Consider the following 14,845-nt stretch of genomic DNA (forward strand, 5'->3'; position numbering starts at 1 on the left):
ATGAGGTGGTGGCTCTTATCAACTGCAGCGGCCCTGACCATGGCCGGGCTCCTCACCTTTGCTTCCGTGAGGGACAACAAGTCACGCTATATGGAGAAAAGGCAGACACTGTATGACAAAGGAAAGTACACCAAGTTTCCCCATGGATACGCCACTAACTTCTGGTGGCAGTTTATGAACACTACAGCTCATTTGAATAACAAAACTGACTGCTATGCATGTACCCATATGCCCCTATCCTCACAGACGTCTGGCCTGTGGCCGTACAGCATACCTGAAGATCGCAGTTGGTGTCTGTTGGGCCTGGCAACACATCCAGGCTACGGTACTCTTTGGTCCAAAGCCAACTACAGCATCCCAGCAAAAGCAACCTGGAGGTCATCATCACTCACAAATGTGAACTGTTCCGGACAGACCTACCTACTGACCTGGCCCCAAGTCTCAGACACGCTGCCTGATGTAATTCTACTGAACAAACTGAACGCATCACAACTGCCAGTATGTGTGATGAACAATGGATCGCGGGCAGTGGGGGAGCTGCCTACTCACCTATGTAAGTCCATATACACTTTCTGCCCACCAAGGAACGAGAGGAAGTGTATGGCCTGTTCAATCAACGCCACCTGTGCCAGTAACACGACGCTGATGGGCCTAAACTGTCGCTCCGACTACAGCTACCGAATGCCACTACAAACAAAGACTCAGTACCAGACAGGATGTGCACGGACGGCACCCAGCAGCAGAGGAACCAGAGTTTTGGCTGACTGGTACTTCCTATGTGGCAACAAGGCTTATCTGTCACTCCCTGAAGGTTGGGGAGGTCTGTGCGCCCTGGTGGAATTATCAGATCACGTTTTCTTCATGCAAAGTGTTGCACATCACCCAAGCAGCCGGCAGAGACGTGAAGTGGACATCGCCTCCCCCAATTCTTTCGGCATTACCGTGGACACTGGAGTGCCGGGAGAGTTTCGCATCTGGGGAGGAGGAGTGAAATTCTTACAGAGCTTGATCCCCGGCATTGGAGTTGCCGAGGTGCGAGATCATGTGGAAATCAACCGATATGCTCTGCTACGACACATCAACTTGACTAAGACCCTGGGAACCGCCTTAGCAGGAGAACAGCAGGCCATCAGAACGATGGTGCTGCAGAACAGACTGACACTAGACCTGCTAACAGCATCACAAGGAGGAGTTTGCAAGCTGATCGGGGAAACATGTTGCACTTTTATCCCTGATGGATACGAAACTGGAGGAGACATTTATGAAGCTTTGCAGAATTTGACCGCTCTGCAAAAATATGTCACTGAACACACACCTGGAGCAGCTACAGCACAAAGCTGGCTGGACTGGCTGTTCAGCGGTTCATGGCTGGCTGCTGTAGCAAAGCCATTTTTCCTTCTAGGTCTCATCATGATAGCACTGCTCATATTAGTGTTGTGTGTGTTGCCATGCCTAAGAGTAATGATTTCACAGATGATAACAACTACAATGACTGCTTATGTTGCCGTGCCTGAAGAAGAACAACATCCCGTTGCAATTCTGTTAGAGGAGAACTTGTACTAGCTGCTAATAAATGACGTGGTGATTAAAAATGACTTGTCAAGTGATCATGCACTGATTAAAACATTAGTAGGTTATGCAAGTTTTCATACTTTTATTTTTTGAAGTCTTGACTTTTAAACATAAAGTTTTTCATTTTGAATATAAAGTTTTCATGCTTTTATTTTATTTTTTGAAGTCTTCAGTTTTAAACATAAAGTTTCCATTTTAAATATGAAGTTTTCATTAGTTTACACATAAAGTTTTCAATTTAAGGTTTGCATCATTTTAAGTATAAGGTTTTCATGCTTGTACTTTTAGAAGTTTTAAGTTTTCATTTCATAATATAAGGTTTTCATCCTTGTATTTTTTGAAGTTTCCATTTTATAATATAAGGTTTTCATCCTTGTATTTTTTGAAGTTTTCATTTTACATATTAGGTTTTCATCATTTTTAAAATATAAAGTTTTCATTTTACTTTTCATTCTTTTATTTTTTGTAAGTTTTCGTTTTAAAATATAAGGTTTTTATCCTTTATTTTTTTGTAGTTTTAGTTTTATTATTTTTTCCACTTGTTATTTCATTTACTATGATTTTCATTTCCTATGTTTTTCTTTTTATTATTTTCTTTTGTTTTATTCTTTAGACCAAATGACTGCCATTTCTGCTATGCTGACATTTTGAAAAATTAAAAATTGTTTAAGATACTTAATAAATAATCTTCACAGACAATTGTTGTATACATTTAAAATAAGTTAAACAGGAGGGAATGTTACAGGAAAAATGTTTCTATGTTTCTTTACCTTCTTTTAAATGTGCAAGCATGCCCTTTTGTCTATGGTTAGATTAGTTTAGAATTATCTTTTTAGACTTTCTCAGCAAAGACATACTGTTTTGGGACATATTGTTTTAGATTGTTTTATCTCTCACAGCCTTCTCCCAGCTCTCTGCTGACGAGACTAGCGCCACATATGGAGTTGTTTATTTTATTTGTTTTGTATTTTCTTATCCTGTTCTCACTGTCTTTCCTATAAAAATTACCAAGCCACTGTGCATGGTGTGAGTTGTCCTTAGCAGCTCACCCGTGTACACGTTTGATAAAGAAAGTAACTTTTGTCTCATTGTGTCTTTATTTCTCCTGGGTCTTTTACAGAGTTTTCCCCCAACAGGATCACAAAAAAAACAAAAGCGGAAAAATTCATGTGCCCGTATTCTCCAAAAGAAAAAAATTAAAGCATGTCAAACATAAATATACAAACACATTATGCATCTATGCACATCATCAACCACGTTCGGGTTAGAAAATGATCTAAAAGTTTAAAGTGCAACAAAGAAACAATGAGAAATACTGATTGGAGAGCAGATACTGATTTCAGGGTTAATAAGGATTTTTTTGAGTCCCGACGGAGGAGCGCGAGTCCTGTCAGCTCATATCAGACGTCACAGCAGTCCAGACGTTTGGCCATCGTCTCATAACAGTCTGTCCAGATTTAAGACCGTCCTGTCCTGTAAAGTTTCCATCGGTCTTTGATCGCTTTTGCCGCTCCTGTCGTTGGCTAAGAAGGAAATAAATCCAGGAAGAGCAGCAGAGGCCTCAGGGTGCTGGCTGACACCCTGCAGCGACGGCGCGGCGTCCGTCAGGCCGTCAGCTTCAGTCGTCCTGCAGAGAAACGAGAGCGTCAGCCAGCAGTCATGTGACCCTTTAACTCACCATGTCCACACTACTGACAATAAATGTGAAAACATGTTGTTTCTCTTCATTTCGCTCTTTCTAGAGCTGATCACAAAGTTCTTACACTGTGAAGCGACTTCGTCAGCAGTTTACAAAGCATCCCGACAGCTCCTGCAGACTCTCCTCTAACGCCTCTGCACGGACCACAAATAAAACAGACACCTGTGCTGCCCTTACTAACCTCTGCTCAGAAGAAAACAAACTGGCTTTAAATATTTCTCTTGTGTACCGCTGACATTTTTTTAAACCACCTCCCAGTTTTTACCAGGAATTTAGTCTGGAAACTTTTTAGATGAGAATTATTACTGGTGCTCAGAGCAGAGTCTCCATCTACACCACAGAAATCTTCAAGTCAAAGAATCATTCAGGTGTGTTTTTAAAGATAAGTTGTGTGTCCTGAGCAAAGATCACGTCTGCGTTTGAACACCGACAGACGTGATCTTTGCTCAGCACACTGGCTTCCTCCAACTTCTACATGAAACGTACAATTAAAGTTAAAGAGTTAAATCTGGCCAATTTCATGCTTTTTACAGTCATGGTTCAAGAACCTCATGATAACACTTCCTGTTCTAACCAAAAACACAGAAACATGGAGGATTTTACTCCACAGTCATCGGGTCGCTGCTAATACAGGAAACAGCAGCACCTTTGCTAACGTTACCTGAAGATCGACTCTGAGGCCAAGTCTTCATGTCACATTTGTTCAATTAGCTTCTGGTAATCAATACGATCTCTCACCGAGCATTTCTGTCAAACGTGGTCCCAGAAAAACCAGCAGGAGTCAGTCGATCTACCGAGGCTGAAACCTCAGACTGAGCCTGACTGCAGTGTGAACGAGCAACAACCAGAAGTGTTCCTATCAAACTGACACAAACAGTGTTTTCAGATTTATCAGTGCAGACATGGAAGGAAGGAAGCAATCCCACAATCCTCTGCTCATCAGCGAGGACGCTCAGCCAGGCCACAGAGCAGCGAGGGGGAGGGACGGGATTTATCCGGACACCAGCGCACTCAAACACCCACCAACAGTCGGACGTCACGAGACCGTAACAGAGAGAGGCGGCTCGTTTGGTTTTAGCTGCTGCAGATTCAGAAATATGAGTAAATAAAAAAAGCTGCAGGTGTTTTTATCAGTTTCATCTGAGAGCAGCACAGAGAGGAGGAGGATTAGAGACGGGATCACACTGCTGGCCTCGCTCCATTAAGGACTAAATGCTTTATAAAAATAAAATAAAAAACCTTCCAGCTGCTTCCGAAGCCTCTGAGTGCTTTTACGTCTCCATAATGGCTTTTTGTAACCAGACCTGACTGAAACTGGAGATCGTCACGTGGGGTTTATCGTCCGTCCTTCTGGACACTAAAGACAACTTTATTTTAAAAATTAAACACCTGATAAGACCTGAAAGGAGCAACCGAGGCCATAAACTCACCAGGAAAGTATTTACCTGGGATACAAATCATATTTTCAAAGCACTTCTTTTTCAAACTGAGGAGTCGCCCCCTGCAGGTCATCAGAAAGGATGCAGGTTTAAGCTGCTTTTGCACTCAGTGCCTTCATCGTTTACCTTCTTTATTATTCCCAGATGTTAATGTAAGAATCATTTCTCATCTTTAATTTATCCAACTCGTCCTGCACCTCTCTGTCCTGGGATGAGATGAAACCTCAAACGTGTAAATTTCTGGTGACTTGAATTCCAAAAGAAGCTGATGAGTGATAATACAAGACTCCAGCAGCCGAACAGGCGACAGACACACACACACACACACACACACACACACACACACACACACATTCTGTGGTTAGAGGTGAGGAGCATTAGATGGATGGTGGAGGAGACAGGGGGAGGGGGCACCATGCCATGCTGAGAGCTTCCATGCCAAGCTGTCCACCAATCAGAATACATCCCCACCTACCTGCCCACCGTCCCCCACCAATGGGCTGGCTCTGTCTACCTGTCTGTCTGCAAACCAACCAATCAGACCACAGAATGAGGACACAGAAGAAGAAGGAGGAGGACAGACTGACAGCGGGCGTTCCTGGAAAATTCCTCCTCCACTCTTACAGCTCAGACCTGCGATGTTCAGGAGTTATCATCATTATTATTATTTACGCTTTGTTTACGCTAAGCTTTGTTCTGATGTTGTTTCGGAGCTCGTCTTCATTTCCTCAGACTTTTTCTATTCTTTTGTATTTTTGATGCGACAAACATTAAAAGCACGATAAGTGACGGTCTGAGACTTCATGCCGTGGCGAGAGGACGAGGAGCACCTGGACCTCACAGTCTCACCGACTCTCGCTGTAACGACTTCCTCAGAGGGTTTTAAATCCCTCTGCTGACACAGACGTCTGTGTTTGCACAGATAGTTTCAATGCTCAGAACCTTTCCTCTGTGAACGTGTCTTAAAGCGATCGTAGAAAACAGGCGAGAAGCTTCAGAAACCGAGCCGAGCTGCCTTTGTTACAAACACATACACAATCTCTCTGCCACTGATGAAACCAGCTCCATTATTCTGACTGTTCTAAGACCAAAGAAGCAGAGTTTAAAGTAACATCCACAGAATAAAATCATGGAGGACGGACTCTGTGAGCTGCATGTGTGAATGTCTGTCCCCTCCCACAGCCAGTGGCGTGGTTCCACCTCTGAGCACAGAGGTTTTGTGGTGCTGTGTCTTTACTGGGTTTTTTCCTGTGAAAACATGTGGAACTGGTTTGGAACATCGTGCAGTGGTTGTTAGTCCTCCACACTGAAGGGAGCCAGCTAGGGTGCTTTGGGGGTCCGACCAGAAAACCTGCAGCGCTGCAGGTTAACTGTTTCACCCAGGACAGAACCAGGACACACTGGAGAGGTTAAAGCTCGCAGCTGGGTGGAAATTCCCGAGAAAATGTCTGAAGAGAAGAACATCTGTTTTCCCCGGCCACTAAGGATGGATGGACAGACAGATGGATGGAGGCATGGGTGGATGGATGGACGGAGGCATGGGTGGATGAATGGAGTTGGGTGCCGTGTTGTTGGAAAAGAGATTGTGTCTCCAGGTTGTGCACGTAAACACAGCGTGTGTGTTATCGCTGCTGCTCTGTCAGGGTCCAGCGGAGGGTTTAAAATCGAGCGGCGGACAGAAACAAGCGGACACACGGACGACTTCGGACGGAGACCAGTTCAGCAGCTTTCTGTTCTGGAGGGATCCGCTCCTGACCTTCAGCGATGAGCTGCTGGGTTTACTGGTGAGTTGAAAGGGAAGAATGTTTTCATGCTGGGAGTCTCGTAGAGCAGCTTTGCATGATTCACAGTTCAGAATAATCCTTTGTGTTCCTCTGAGCCTCGGTTCAGCCCCTCAGTGAGCGCTTGTGGCTGAGTGTGACCGGCTGCAGTTTGCAGGAGACCTCGTTCATATTTAAAGGAGCCTCCATGAGACTTTGAGGGCTGCAGGCGTTTTTGTGTTTGCATGGTTTCACACGCCAGTCAGACTCTAGTGCATCAGTGCATTACCCTTTTATTTCTGTTGTTGTGTTGCAGCCTCTGAACTTCATGTGCATGCCCACCACCTCCACCTCCTGCAGCACATTTCAAGAGAAAAAGTAGTTCAAGTGTGATCTGAGGTCTTATTCTTGTAATGTGTAAATAGTGAATCGTGTGGAAAACGTTCCTGACGTTGATGGCGTGGGATAAACAGGGTTTCCTCCTCAACATCTCCCCGTAGGAAAGGATGCATGTGAGAGGAAGCAAGGAGACAAAGGAGGAATTTTACATCTCTCACTGAGTCATAACTTCTGTCACCTGTCAGACTGCAGTGATGATGATGATGATGATGATGTTTGTTTACAGAAAGAGGGCAACGAATCACCACAGACAGAGGAGAGGGCGGAGCAAAGGGCGTCGGCGGGCCAATCGGACGACGAGGACAAAGAGAACGAGCCTGATGACGAAGTTGACGAGGAGGACGATGACGATGGAGGAGGATGGATCACTCCCGGTAACATCAAAGAGGTGAAAATGGACTCCGCTGATTGGACGGCTCCAGCTGACATCAAAGTCGGCTGTCTCACCACCGACTTCGCCATGCAGGTAACGGATGCAGACGGTGCATTCGCTGTTTTTCACCTTCTGTCTAAAGGTTTGTGTGAATGGTTTCAGTAAACCGCTGCGTGAATAAATATTCTCCTGCTTTACGCCGGACTTCAAAAAGCTTTCGCTGTCTGTGTCCCAGAACGTTCTCATTCAGATCGGACTTCACGTTCTCTCTGTGAACGGGATGCTGATCAAGCAGGCGAGGAACTACATCCTGAGATGTCACGCCTGCTTCAAGTGAGTCCGAACAAAGTTAACAAAACCTCTTCAGGCTGAAAGGGAGGCAGCTCGAATCCGTTCCAGCGAAAAATACAAAACACGACATTTAAAACATTTAAATTTATATCAAGAGTAGAATAAAGGTGCTGAACAAGTGAAAATGTCAGGACTGCTTTATTAAAAGAATAAAGATAAATTAATACATAAATAAAATGGACAAAGTCAATGAAAGGAATAAAATAAATAAATAAATGTATTAAATTGCTGCTTGAGTAGGTTAAAATAAAAATAATAAAACACAGTAAAAATGATGCTTACATAGAAAAATATAATAAAGGTGCTCCAGAGATACAGATGTAAATAAGGTCAAAATAAAACATCATGTAAAAATCTGAATATAATCCATTAAAGTGGCTCTACACCAGGGGTGGGAGGGCCGGCGTCCTGCAGGTTTTAGATCTCACCCTGGGTCAACACACCTGAATCACATGATTAGTTCATTACCTGGTTTCTGGAGAACTTCAGGACATGTTGAGGAGGTCATTTAGACATTTAAATCAGCTGTGTTGGATCTAAAACCTGCAGGACTCCGGCCCTCGAGGCCTGGAGTTCGCCCACGCCTGCTTTAAGAAAAAGCACAGATGTTAAAGTGGATCAGAACGATGGAGCGTGGAGTGCAGGGTTGGAACAAACCTAACATGAGAGGACAGATGTTCCTCAGACGGACAGATGTTAGTGACCTGTCCTGTTCTTAGAGGCTGTAAGGAGAATAAAGCGAGGGGTTGCCCGTCCAGGAGCATTGACCTGTTAAATGTTTCGATTCCAGGACGACGAGCGACATGAACAAAGCTTTCTGTCCTCACTGCGGGAACAGAACCCTGAAGAAGCTGGCGGTGACGGTGAACGAGGATGGCAGCATGCAGATGCATTTCTCCAAAAACCCCAAAGTGTTGAACCCCAGAGGGCTCCGGGTGAGACGCGGCGTTTTATCACTTCTAAAATGACTCTGCGTTCGCATCTGCAGCGTAAATCGTTTTTTCAGACCGCTTCAGTTCTGCCTGAGTCGGGTCTAAACGTCCTAAACATGACCGCTGCCGTCTTGTGTTTCAGCACACGCTGCCTCTGCCTCAGGGGGGGAAACACTCCACCAACCCCCAGCTGGTGGAGGACCAGCGCTTCCCCCAGCAGAGGCTCTCCCGGAAGGCTCGCCAGAAGACCGATGTCTTCAACCCGGACTACGTGGCCGGAGCGTCGCCGTTCTGTGAGAACGACATCTACAGCCGAGCCGCCAACCTGCAGATCAGAGACGGCCAGTGTGGCGGCGGCAGGAGGCGGGCCAACCCCAACGCCACCCGCAGGAAGTTCATCAAGAAGAAGTAAAGATGGCGAGCATGCATCGTGTTTAAATTAAAGGACCGGACCGTCATTTCCCAAATCATCCATCGGCTCACGTGCGACAGATTAACTCACCAGGTCTTCTGGTGCGTTCATGGACAGTCAGACATCCAAGACATGAGGATTAACTACAGCTCTAAACACGGTGTTCAAAGCAGAAGAGACGCGCGTGACAGCCAGAGGAAGTCGATGACACTCGGCGACACACGGGCGAATTAACTGCTGGCAGCACGAGTGACTCTAACAATACCAGCTCCAGATTATTACAGATTACATAGCATCCCTTATGGAACGAGCCAGAATAATAAATACATTAAAAGTGTGTGAAATTTCACATCGGTGTCTGTTTCTGCTCATTACCTCCACCACAGAGGCAGGAGCGCGCTCGGTCTGCAGGGCGGCGACGTGATACAGAGATTCTGCTACATATCAGGATTTCTGTGAGTGAAGAAGGAAGAAATAAAGCTCTGCTCCTAAACACTCGCTGCTGGAGACGTTTCTCCTCCAGTCGATTAGATGAAGGATGGCAGAGGTGGATGAACATCTGTAAGAGCAAACGGCAGTACTGAACGGACCAATAACGGTCACTCTGGGTTACACGGCTACAGCGTGCAGGTGCACATCAGGTTCAGGGTTTAAACAACGACTAAGGTGTAAATCCTCCTTCAAATTTTGCCAGACGTAATATTCTTATTAAAATATTTGTTTTAGAGAGCAGTGAAACCTTTCACAGCGAGTCTGCTTGAACTACGTTATAGTTTCCAGCTCAGTGTTTATGGCTGATCTTCAGTATTTTACATCTTTATGATAAAAACATCATCATGAGAAACATTTCTAACTGTCCTGTAACGTCGGGGTCCTGCACTGAAAAACGCAAACCGACTTCTCTGCAGTTTTCACTTTGTAAAGCCGGACCAAACGTGACCCTTCAGTGGGCTGCCTCTGGGGCCGAGGGCCACATGTTCGACATAAATAAACTTTATTATTGATTACAATTTCATGCTTTGGCGTGTGGTTAAACGGTAACACCACTGTGTGCCGCATAGTGCTGGACCTTTTACGCCTTTATCTTCTCGTTGCACCTTGTGAGTCACTGAAGTTGTGCCAGAAATGCTGTGTTTCTATGGTAACACAGCATTACATCATTGAATTGTCCCGTCGCCGTCTGACAGTAAAATTACACAAAAACCAACGATTCAAACACGACGCAGAGGGAGAACATGATCACTGGAAGGTTTATATTTTTAAACAGGAAAATAAGACCTAACAGGCAGGTGTAGTAAGGCTGTTAGTTGGTGGAAGTAGCGTCCACGAGGTGCTCACCTGTAGATCTGTGAAGGTGGAGATCCTTGAGTTTATCTTCAGATATTCCAGACAGGTGGAGATCAGCTCAGACTGACCGTGACTGTGCAGAAACTGCAGTACGCTCCTTTAAACATGAGACTGACTCGTCAATATAATTGATCTTTATTGATTTCCAATGAATCTTTGAATCAAAGTGAAAGATTTAAGTGTCCAGACAGTTTAACAAACCCACCATGTAAATCAGACACAGCTGACGGACTACAACTCCCAGCTGACGGACTACAACTCCCAGCTGCCTCAGCAGAAAAAGCTCAAAGATGAGGCCGACGCTGGATGAAAATGCAGAGTCAGTTTCTGCCCTTCAGGACTTTCCTATAATAAACCAAACTTTTGGTTTTCTCACATTTCTGACACGTTACCAGGAAAACACAAACATTCAGTTTTTCCTTCTTAAAGGACGAGAACGAGCTGAAGATCTCCGGGAGCAGAGTTAAAATCAGGTGGACTCCATCATCGATGGAAAAAGAAGCAAACTAAACTATTTGCTTATTTTCCTTCTACGTTAGTGAGTAAACCTTTAAATAAGAGAAGAAATGTCACCATTAAAGCCTTTTTCTCACATATATAAAAATATTTTAATGCTTCAGTTTTGACAGATGTCCGTCACAGGATACAGTTTAGAGCCAGCGTTTCCTCGCCTTCACTCCTCGTCCTGCTTCGGCTCTTTAAACTCTGTCTTTGTCAGTTCAGCTCCGGGTTTGGAGTCTCTGACATCGGATGGGGTCGGCGCCGGTTCTTTGGGCTCCATGTCAAACGTCAGGCTGCTCAATTCTGCCGTAATGTCGACCTCTGGCACCGGCGGCTCCTTCTGAGGAAGCAGGAAGTCCAGAGGCTCGAGGACTGTGGCGAGGTCGATGGAGCCCAGATGGCCGTACTTGTGCAGCTGGGTGGGAGGAACACCTGCGGAGAGACAACAGATTTGATTCAGACCAAACTCTGCTGCTCAGCACTTCTTAAGCTATTTTAGCCATTACAAAGAATAACTTTGAGAAGAGAGTCCAGGGCAAAAAAAGAAAAAGAGGTTAAAGATTTTTTCTCTTTTAAACTAATTTTGTGAAGTTTTCTTCTCATTGACTGATTGGACCAAAAGTTTAACTTTACTACACAAAAAAAGCTTGTGTGGTGATTTTGTGGTTTTATTAGTGCCCCCTACAGGCTGAAGCGGTCATTACTCCAAATTCAGACCATGGTTTCACAAATGTCCCAGTGGCTACGCCCATCTTTTATGTACAGTCTACCATGTACGTTCATGCGGTTTCCAGCCCGAGACCGAAGGTGACCAACAAGAACAACAACGCAAGGACAACAGTTTAAACTGAGACCGCATTATTGGAATAACGGCTTCACTTCCAGGCCCGTCGTTAAACGTCTTCAGCATCACCGCGTCCGTTTTAAACGAAGAAACAAACTCAGACATTGCTGCGAGTCCTCACCCAGGATGAGAGCGAGCTGAGCCGGTGGAAACAGGACCTGCAGGCAGCGGTTCAGGAAGGGCAGCAGGTCTTCAGCGTACGCACAGCAGAACTGAATAAACAGCTCCTTCTCCCGGCTGCTGAAGGCCGTCTCCTCCGCCCGGTGAAACACCAGAATCTGACGGGTCACCTGACAAAAAACGACACCGTCAGCAGCTGTTAATCCAGCATCAGTCTGACTTTAACCCAGATTACACCAAAGATCCAGCTGCTCACCATCTTCAGGGCTTCCTCCAGGCATTTGGTGACATTCTCCACCACTCCGATGGGGCAGCAGAGGCGGAGGTCGTTGAAGGCGGTCAGGATGTTGTTGAGAAAGCAGGCGAGCGGCTGGAAGTCCAGCAGGGACATTGGGGGCTGCAGGGTGCCGGGCTGCGGGGCGGGGGCTACGACGGGGATGGTCCCTGCCAGCACTGAGGGCAGGGCGATGAGGGTGTACAGGTTCATGTCCTCCTGGAACTTTTCCACCGCCTCCTTCACGGCTCCGCGGAACGTGTCCACCGCCACCCGCTGGAACATGGGCGCCAGCTGCCCGCGGAAGTCCGCCCCCACCCTGCTGAAGGACAAACCGAAGTACATGCACTGACCCAGCAGGGAGTCCAGGCGGCTGCCCACACCCCGCTGCAGGTCCCTCTCTAAGGTCTCCAGGAACTCTGCCACCTTGTGCACCACCCAGCCGTGGAAGATGGCGCCCTCGTTCACAGCCATGAGCCCACCGGCGGGGGGCACTAGCGGGTCCTCGTCAGAGAAGATGGCTCTGTACTGGGTGATGATGTCAAACATGTGCACCCTGCAGGCCTCGATGGTCTTGGTGATGTGAAAGTAAGCATCGTTTTCAGGGATGGCGGCGAGGATGGAGTGCAGCCAAGTGCTGCGAGCCTGCAGGAACTTCACCCGCAGCTCCGCCTCCGTGAACACGTCCATACGCCGCAGGTAACCGATGACGCGGAGGCACACGGGAAGCTGGGAGTTGCTGCGGAGCTGCTGCAACAGCTGGTTGAGCATCAGCTGAGCCGACTGACGCACTTCACGCACGATACCCTAAAGATGGAGAAGGTCAAAGGTTAGAGGAGCCGAAACATTAGATGTTCTCCACAGTGACCTTTTCTGTTTTATATCTCAGCAAAGAGAAAGTTTCTCAACTGTTTTTCTCCAGTTTTTGTCAATTTAGAGTTTAAACTAGCGATTTCCAGCCTGTACCTGAACCTGAGCCCCATCAACAACCTCCCGCAGTCACATTTTAGCTTTTTCACCTTCTCTGAAAGCCTGCTTTATTCCAGCTGGCCAACACCTGGAAGCCTGCTGAGGGGCAACACCCAGAGCTTGTTAGCTGTGCACGTAACAAAAGAAAACTGAGTATTCAGAGCGGTCTGGAGCCTGAGCTCTTTAATTCTCTTCACACGTGTAATTGTTTATTTGAACATTTTTTCTCCAACATCACACGACAGAAAATCAAAGAAAAGTAACGTTTATTTAGCCCTAACAGTTCATTTTCCTAAATAACATTTAGAGTTTCATTCAGGCAGTAAAAAAACCCCAAACACACCCGCTTTTTGGTCAGCCTGGTCTGGACTCACCTGGATGACGGGCAGCGACGAGTGTTTCTTCTCCAGCCTCTTCACGTATGCCGCCAGCTCCAGAGCCTCTTCGTAGTAGCCGTTGCGGACGCAGGTGTCCATGAGCTGAGGAATCTCCAGAATCTCCAGGATCTCCGTGTGGCGGTTCAGAGTGAGGCTGTTCATCCGGCGGCTTGCTCCGATCTCCTCCGCCTCTTTCATGAAGTGCCTGAAAACAAAATGAGCCCCCAAAGCTCAGAGAGACAGCACAACAGCAAAAACACAACTATGTGTAACACTTTATAGCTCTAAGAACCTTTTATTATCTTTCATTAATGTTCCCAGTCTGTAGTTTTGTTCTGGTTGTGGCTAAAGTCTGGCTGCCTGTTTTTTATTCTGAAAGGAGGCTGACGAGCCAGCTCAAGGGAAATTAATCTGCTGCTGTTTTATTCCCAGTCAATTCACCTTCTGTGGCATATTCCTAAGAAAATAACTAAGTTATTCACTTTGTGATCCTACAGTGAGCTACAATAATAATAATCTGCATCTCTCTCCTTGATCAGTTCATCCTGTGTGCTTTTTAAAAAATATCTAAAGTTTTTATTAACCTAACAGTAAATGATGACACTTTTATAGACCCCAGTTTCCTCCTGCTGACATCCCCTCCACAGGGAGCCACCGACCTGCAATTCTCTCCGAAGCGGGGCAGCTTGTCCAGCAGCCGGGACACGCTGCTCTCCACCCGCCCGAAGTCCCGGTAGATGTGCTCGGTGCAGTCGGCGGTGCGGATGAAGGTCTGGTAGTTGGAGAAGGCCAGCTCCCGGGTCTGCTGCAGGATCTGAGCCCGCTCCTCCGCCAGCCTCTCCGGCTCCCGACCCAGCTTCTCCACCCCGAAGGAGCTGAGCTCCGACAGGTAGGCCGCGAAGTCCGGGTTGTCCCTCCAGCTGTCCGGGAAGCTGTCCTTAAAGATGGACGCCAGGATGCTCTCATCCTCCACGTCCACCGCCGCCATGTTTACCGCTGCAGGTTCACGGAGTCCCGGTTCACAAACTGACAGATTTCCTGGTTGTAAACAACCGGAACATCCAGTGCTGACGAACACGTCCCGGTTCTTCTTCTTCTCCTTCTGACGCGTGTCAAAAAAGCTTAAAGGTGAAATACTGCCACCTGCCGGTGTTGTGCCAAAAAGTCATTTCCGAAGTTTCTTTGTTTTTGTTTTGTTTTGACTGTATACTATAATAATAGGTATATATGAAATACATAGAATATATTTGTGACTCTGATTTATTGAGTTATTATATCTATTTTGTCCTTTTTGGTCACTTAAATCATGTTTCTATAACTGTGACGTTACATTTGTTGGCCACGTCTCTCTGGAAAAAGACATTTCTGTTGCTAAAAACTGATAACTCAGCTATTATCAAGGCAGCTTCTGCCTTGAGATAGGATTTCTTTTTTTTTTGTGGAAAGTGAATGAATTATTCATGAGAGAGATGTCTA

The 14,845-nt window shown here is 46.2% G+C and overlaps 3 protein-coding genes and 1 long non-coding RNA gene across 4 annotated transcripts; 2 read left to right on the plus strand and 2 right to left on the minus strand.

Annotated features, from left to right (window-relative positions):
- Nucleotides 1-2,649, plus strand: LOC145429687 (uncharacterized). The gene is made up of 2 exons (XM_080303583.1): nucleotides 1-1,890; nucleotides 1,936-2,649. The coding sequence occupies exon 1, from the start codon at nucleotides 1-3 to the stop codon at nucleotides 1,561-1,563; it is 1,563 nt and encodes a 520-aa protein (XP_080159709.1). The 3' UTR covers nucleotides 1,564-1,890; nucleotides 1,936-2,649.
- A 1-nt stretch (nucleotide 2,650) lies between these two features.
- On the minus strand, nucleotides 2,651-5,168 carry LOC145429738 (uncharacterized). The gene is made up of 2 exons (XR_013910027.1): nucleotides 3,933-5,168; nucleotides 2,651-3,199 (listed from the first exon to the last, which is right to left on the minus strand). It is a non-coding gene; the product is annotated as an uncharacterized LOC145429738 (long non-coding RNA).
- Nucleotides 5,169-5,281: 113 nt separating this feature from the next.
- Nucleotides 5,282-9,286, plus strand: LOC145429697 (RNA-binding protein NOB1-like). Its single transcript, XM_080303640.1, has 5 exons — nucleotides 5,282-6,494; nucleotides 7,096-7,335; nucleotides 7,478-7,575; nucleotides 8,384-8,528; nucleotides 8,668-9,286. Exons 1-5 carry the CDS (start codon nucleotides 6,261-6,263, stop codon nucleotides 8,935-8,937), a joined length of 987 nt encoding a protein of 328 aa, XP_080159766.1. The 5' UTR covers nucleotides 5,282-6,260; the 3' UTR covers nucleotides 8,938-9,286.
- Nucleotides 9,287-10,403: 1,117 nt separating this feature from the next.
- LOC113026997 (conserved oligomeric Golgi complex subunit 8-like) lies at nucleotides 10,404-14,588 on the minus strand. The gene is made up of 5 exons (XM_026176369.2): nucleotides 14,029-14,588; nucleotides 13,367-13,574; nucleotides 12,006-12,830; nucleotides 11,751-11,919; nucleotides 10,404-11,217 (listed from the first exon to the last, which is right to left on the minus strand). The coding sequence occupies exons 1-5, from the start codon at nucleotides 14,355-14,357 to the stop codon at nucleotides 10,958-10,960; spliced, it is 1,791 nt and encodes a 596-aa protein (XP_026032154.1). The 5' UTR covers nucleotides 14,358-14,588; the 3' UTR covers nucleotides 10,404-10,957.
- Between the last annotated feature and the right edge of the window lie 257 nt (nucleotides 14,589-14,845).

The sequence above is a fragment of the Astatotilapia calliptera genome, chromosome 1 (assembly GCF_964374335.1).
Source record: "Astatotilapia calliptera chromosome 1, fAstCal68.1, whole genome shotgun sequence".
NCBI classification, from domain to species: domain Eukaryota; kingdom Metazoa; phylum Chordata; class Actinopteri; order Cichliformes; family Cichlidae; genus Astatotilapia; species Astatotilapia calliptera.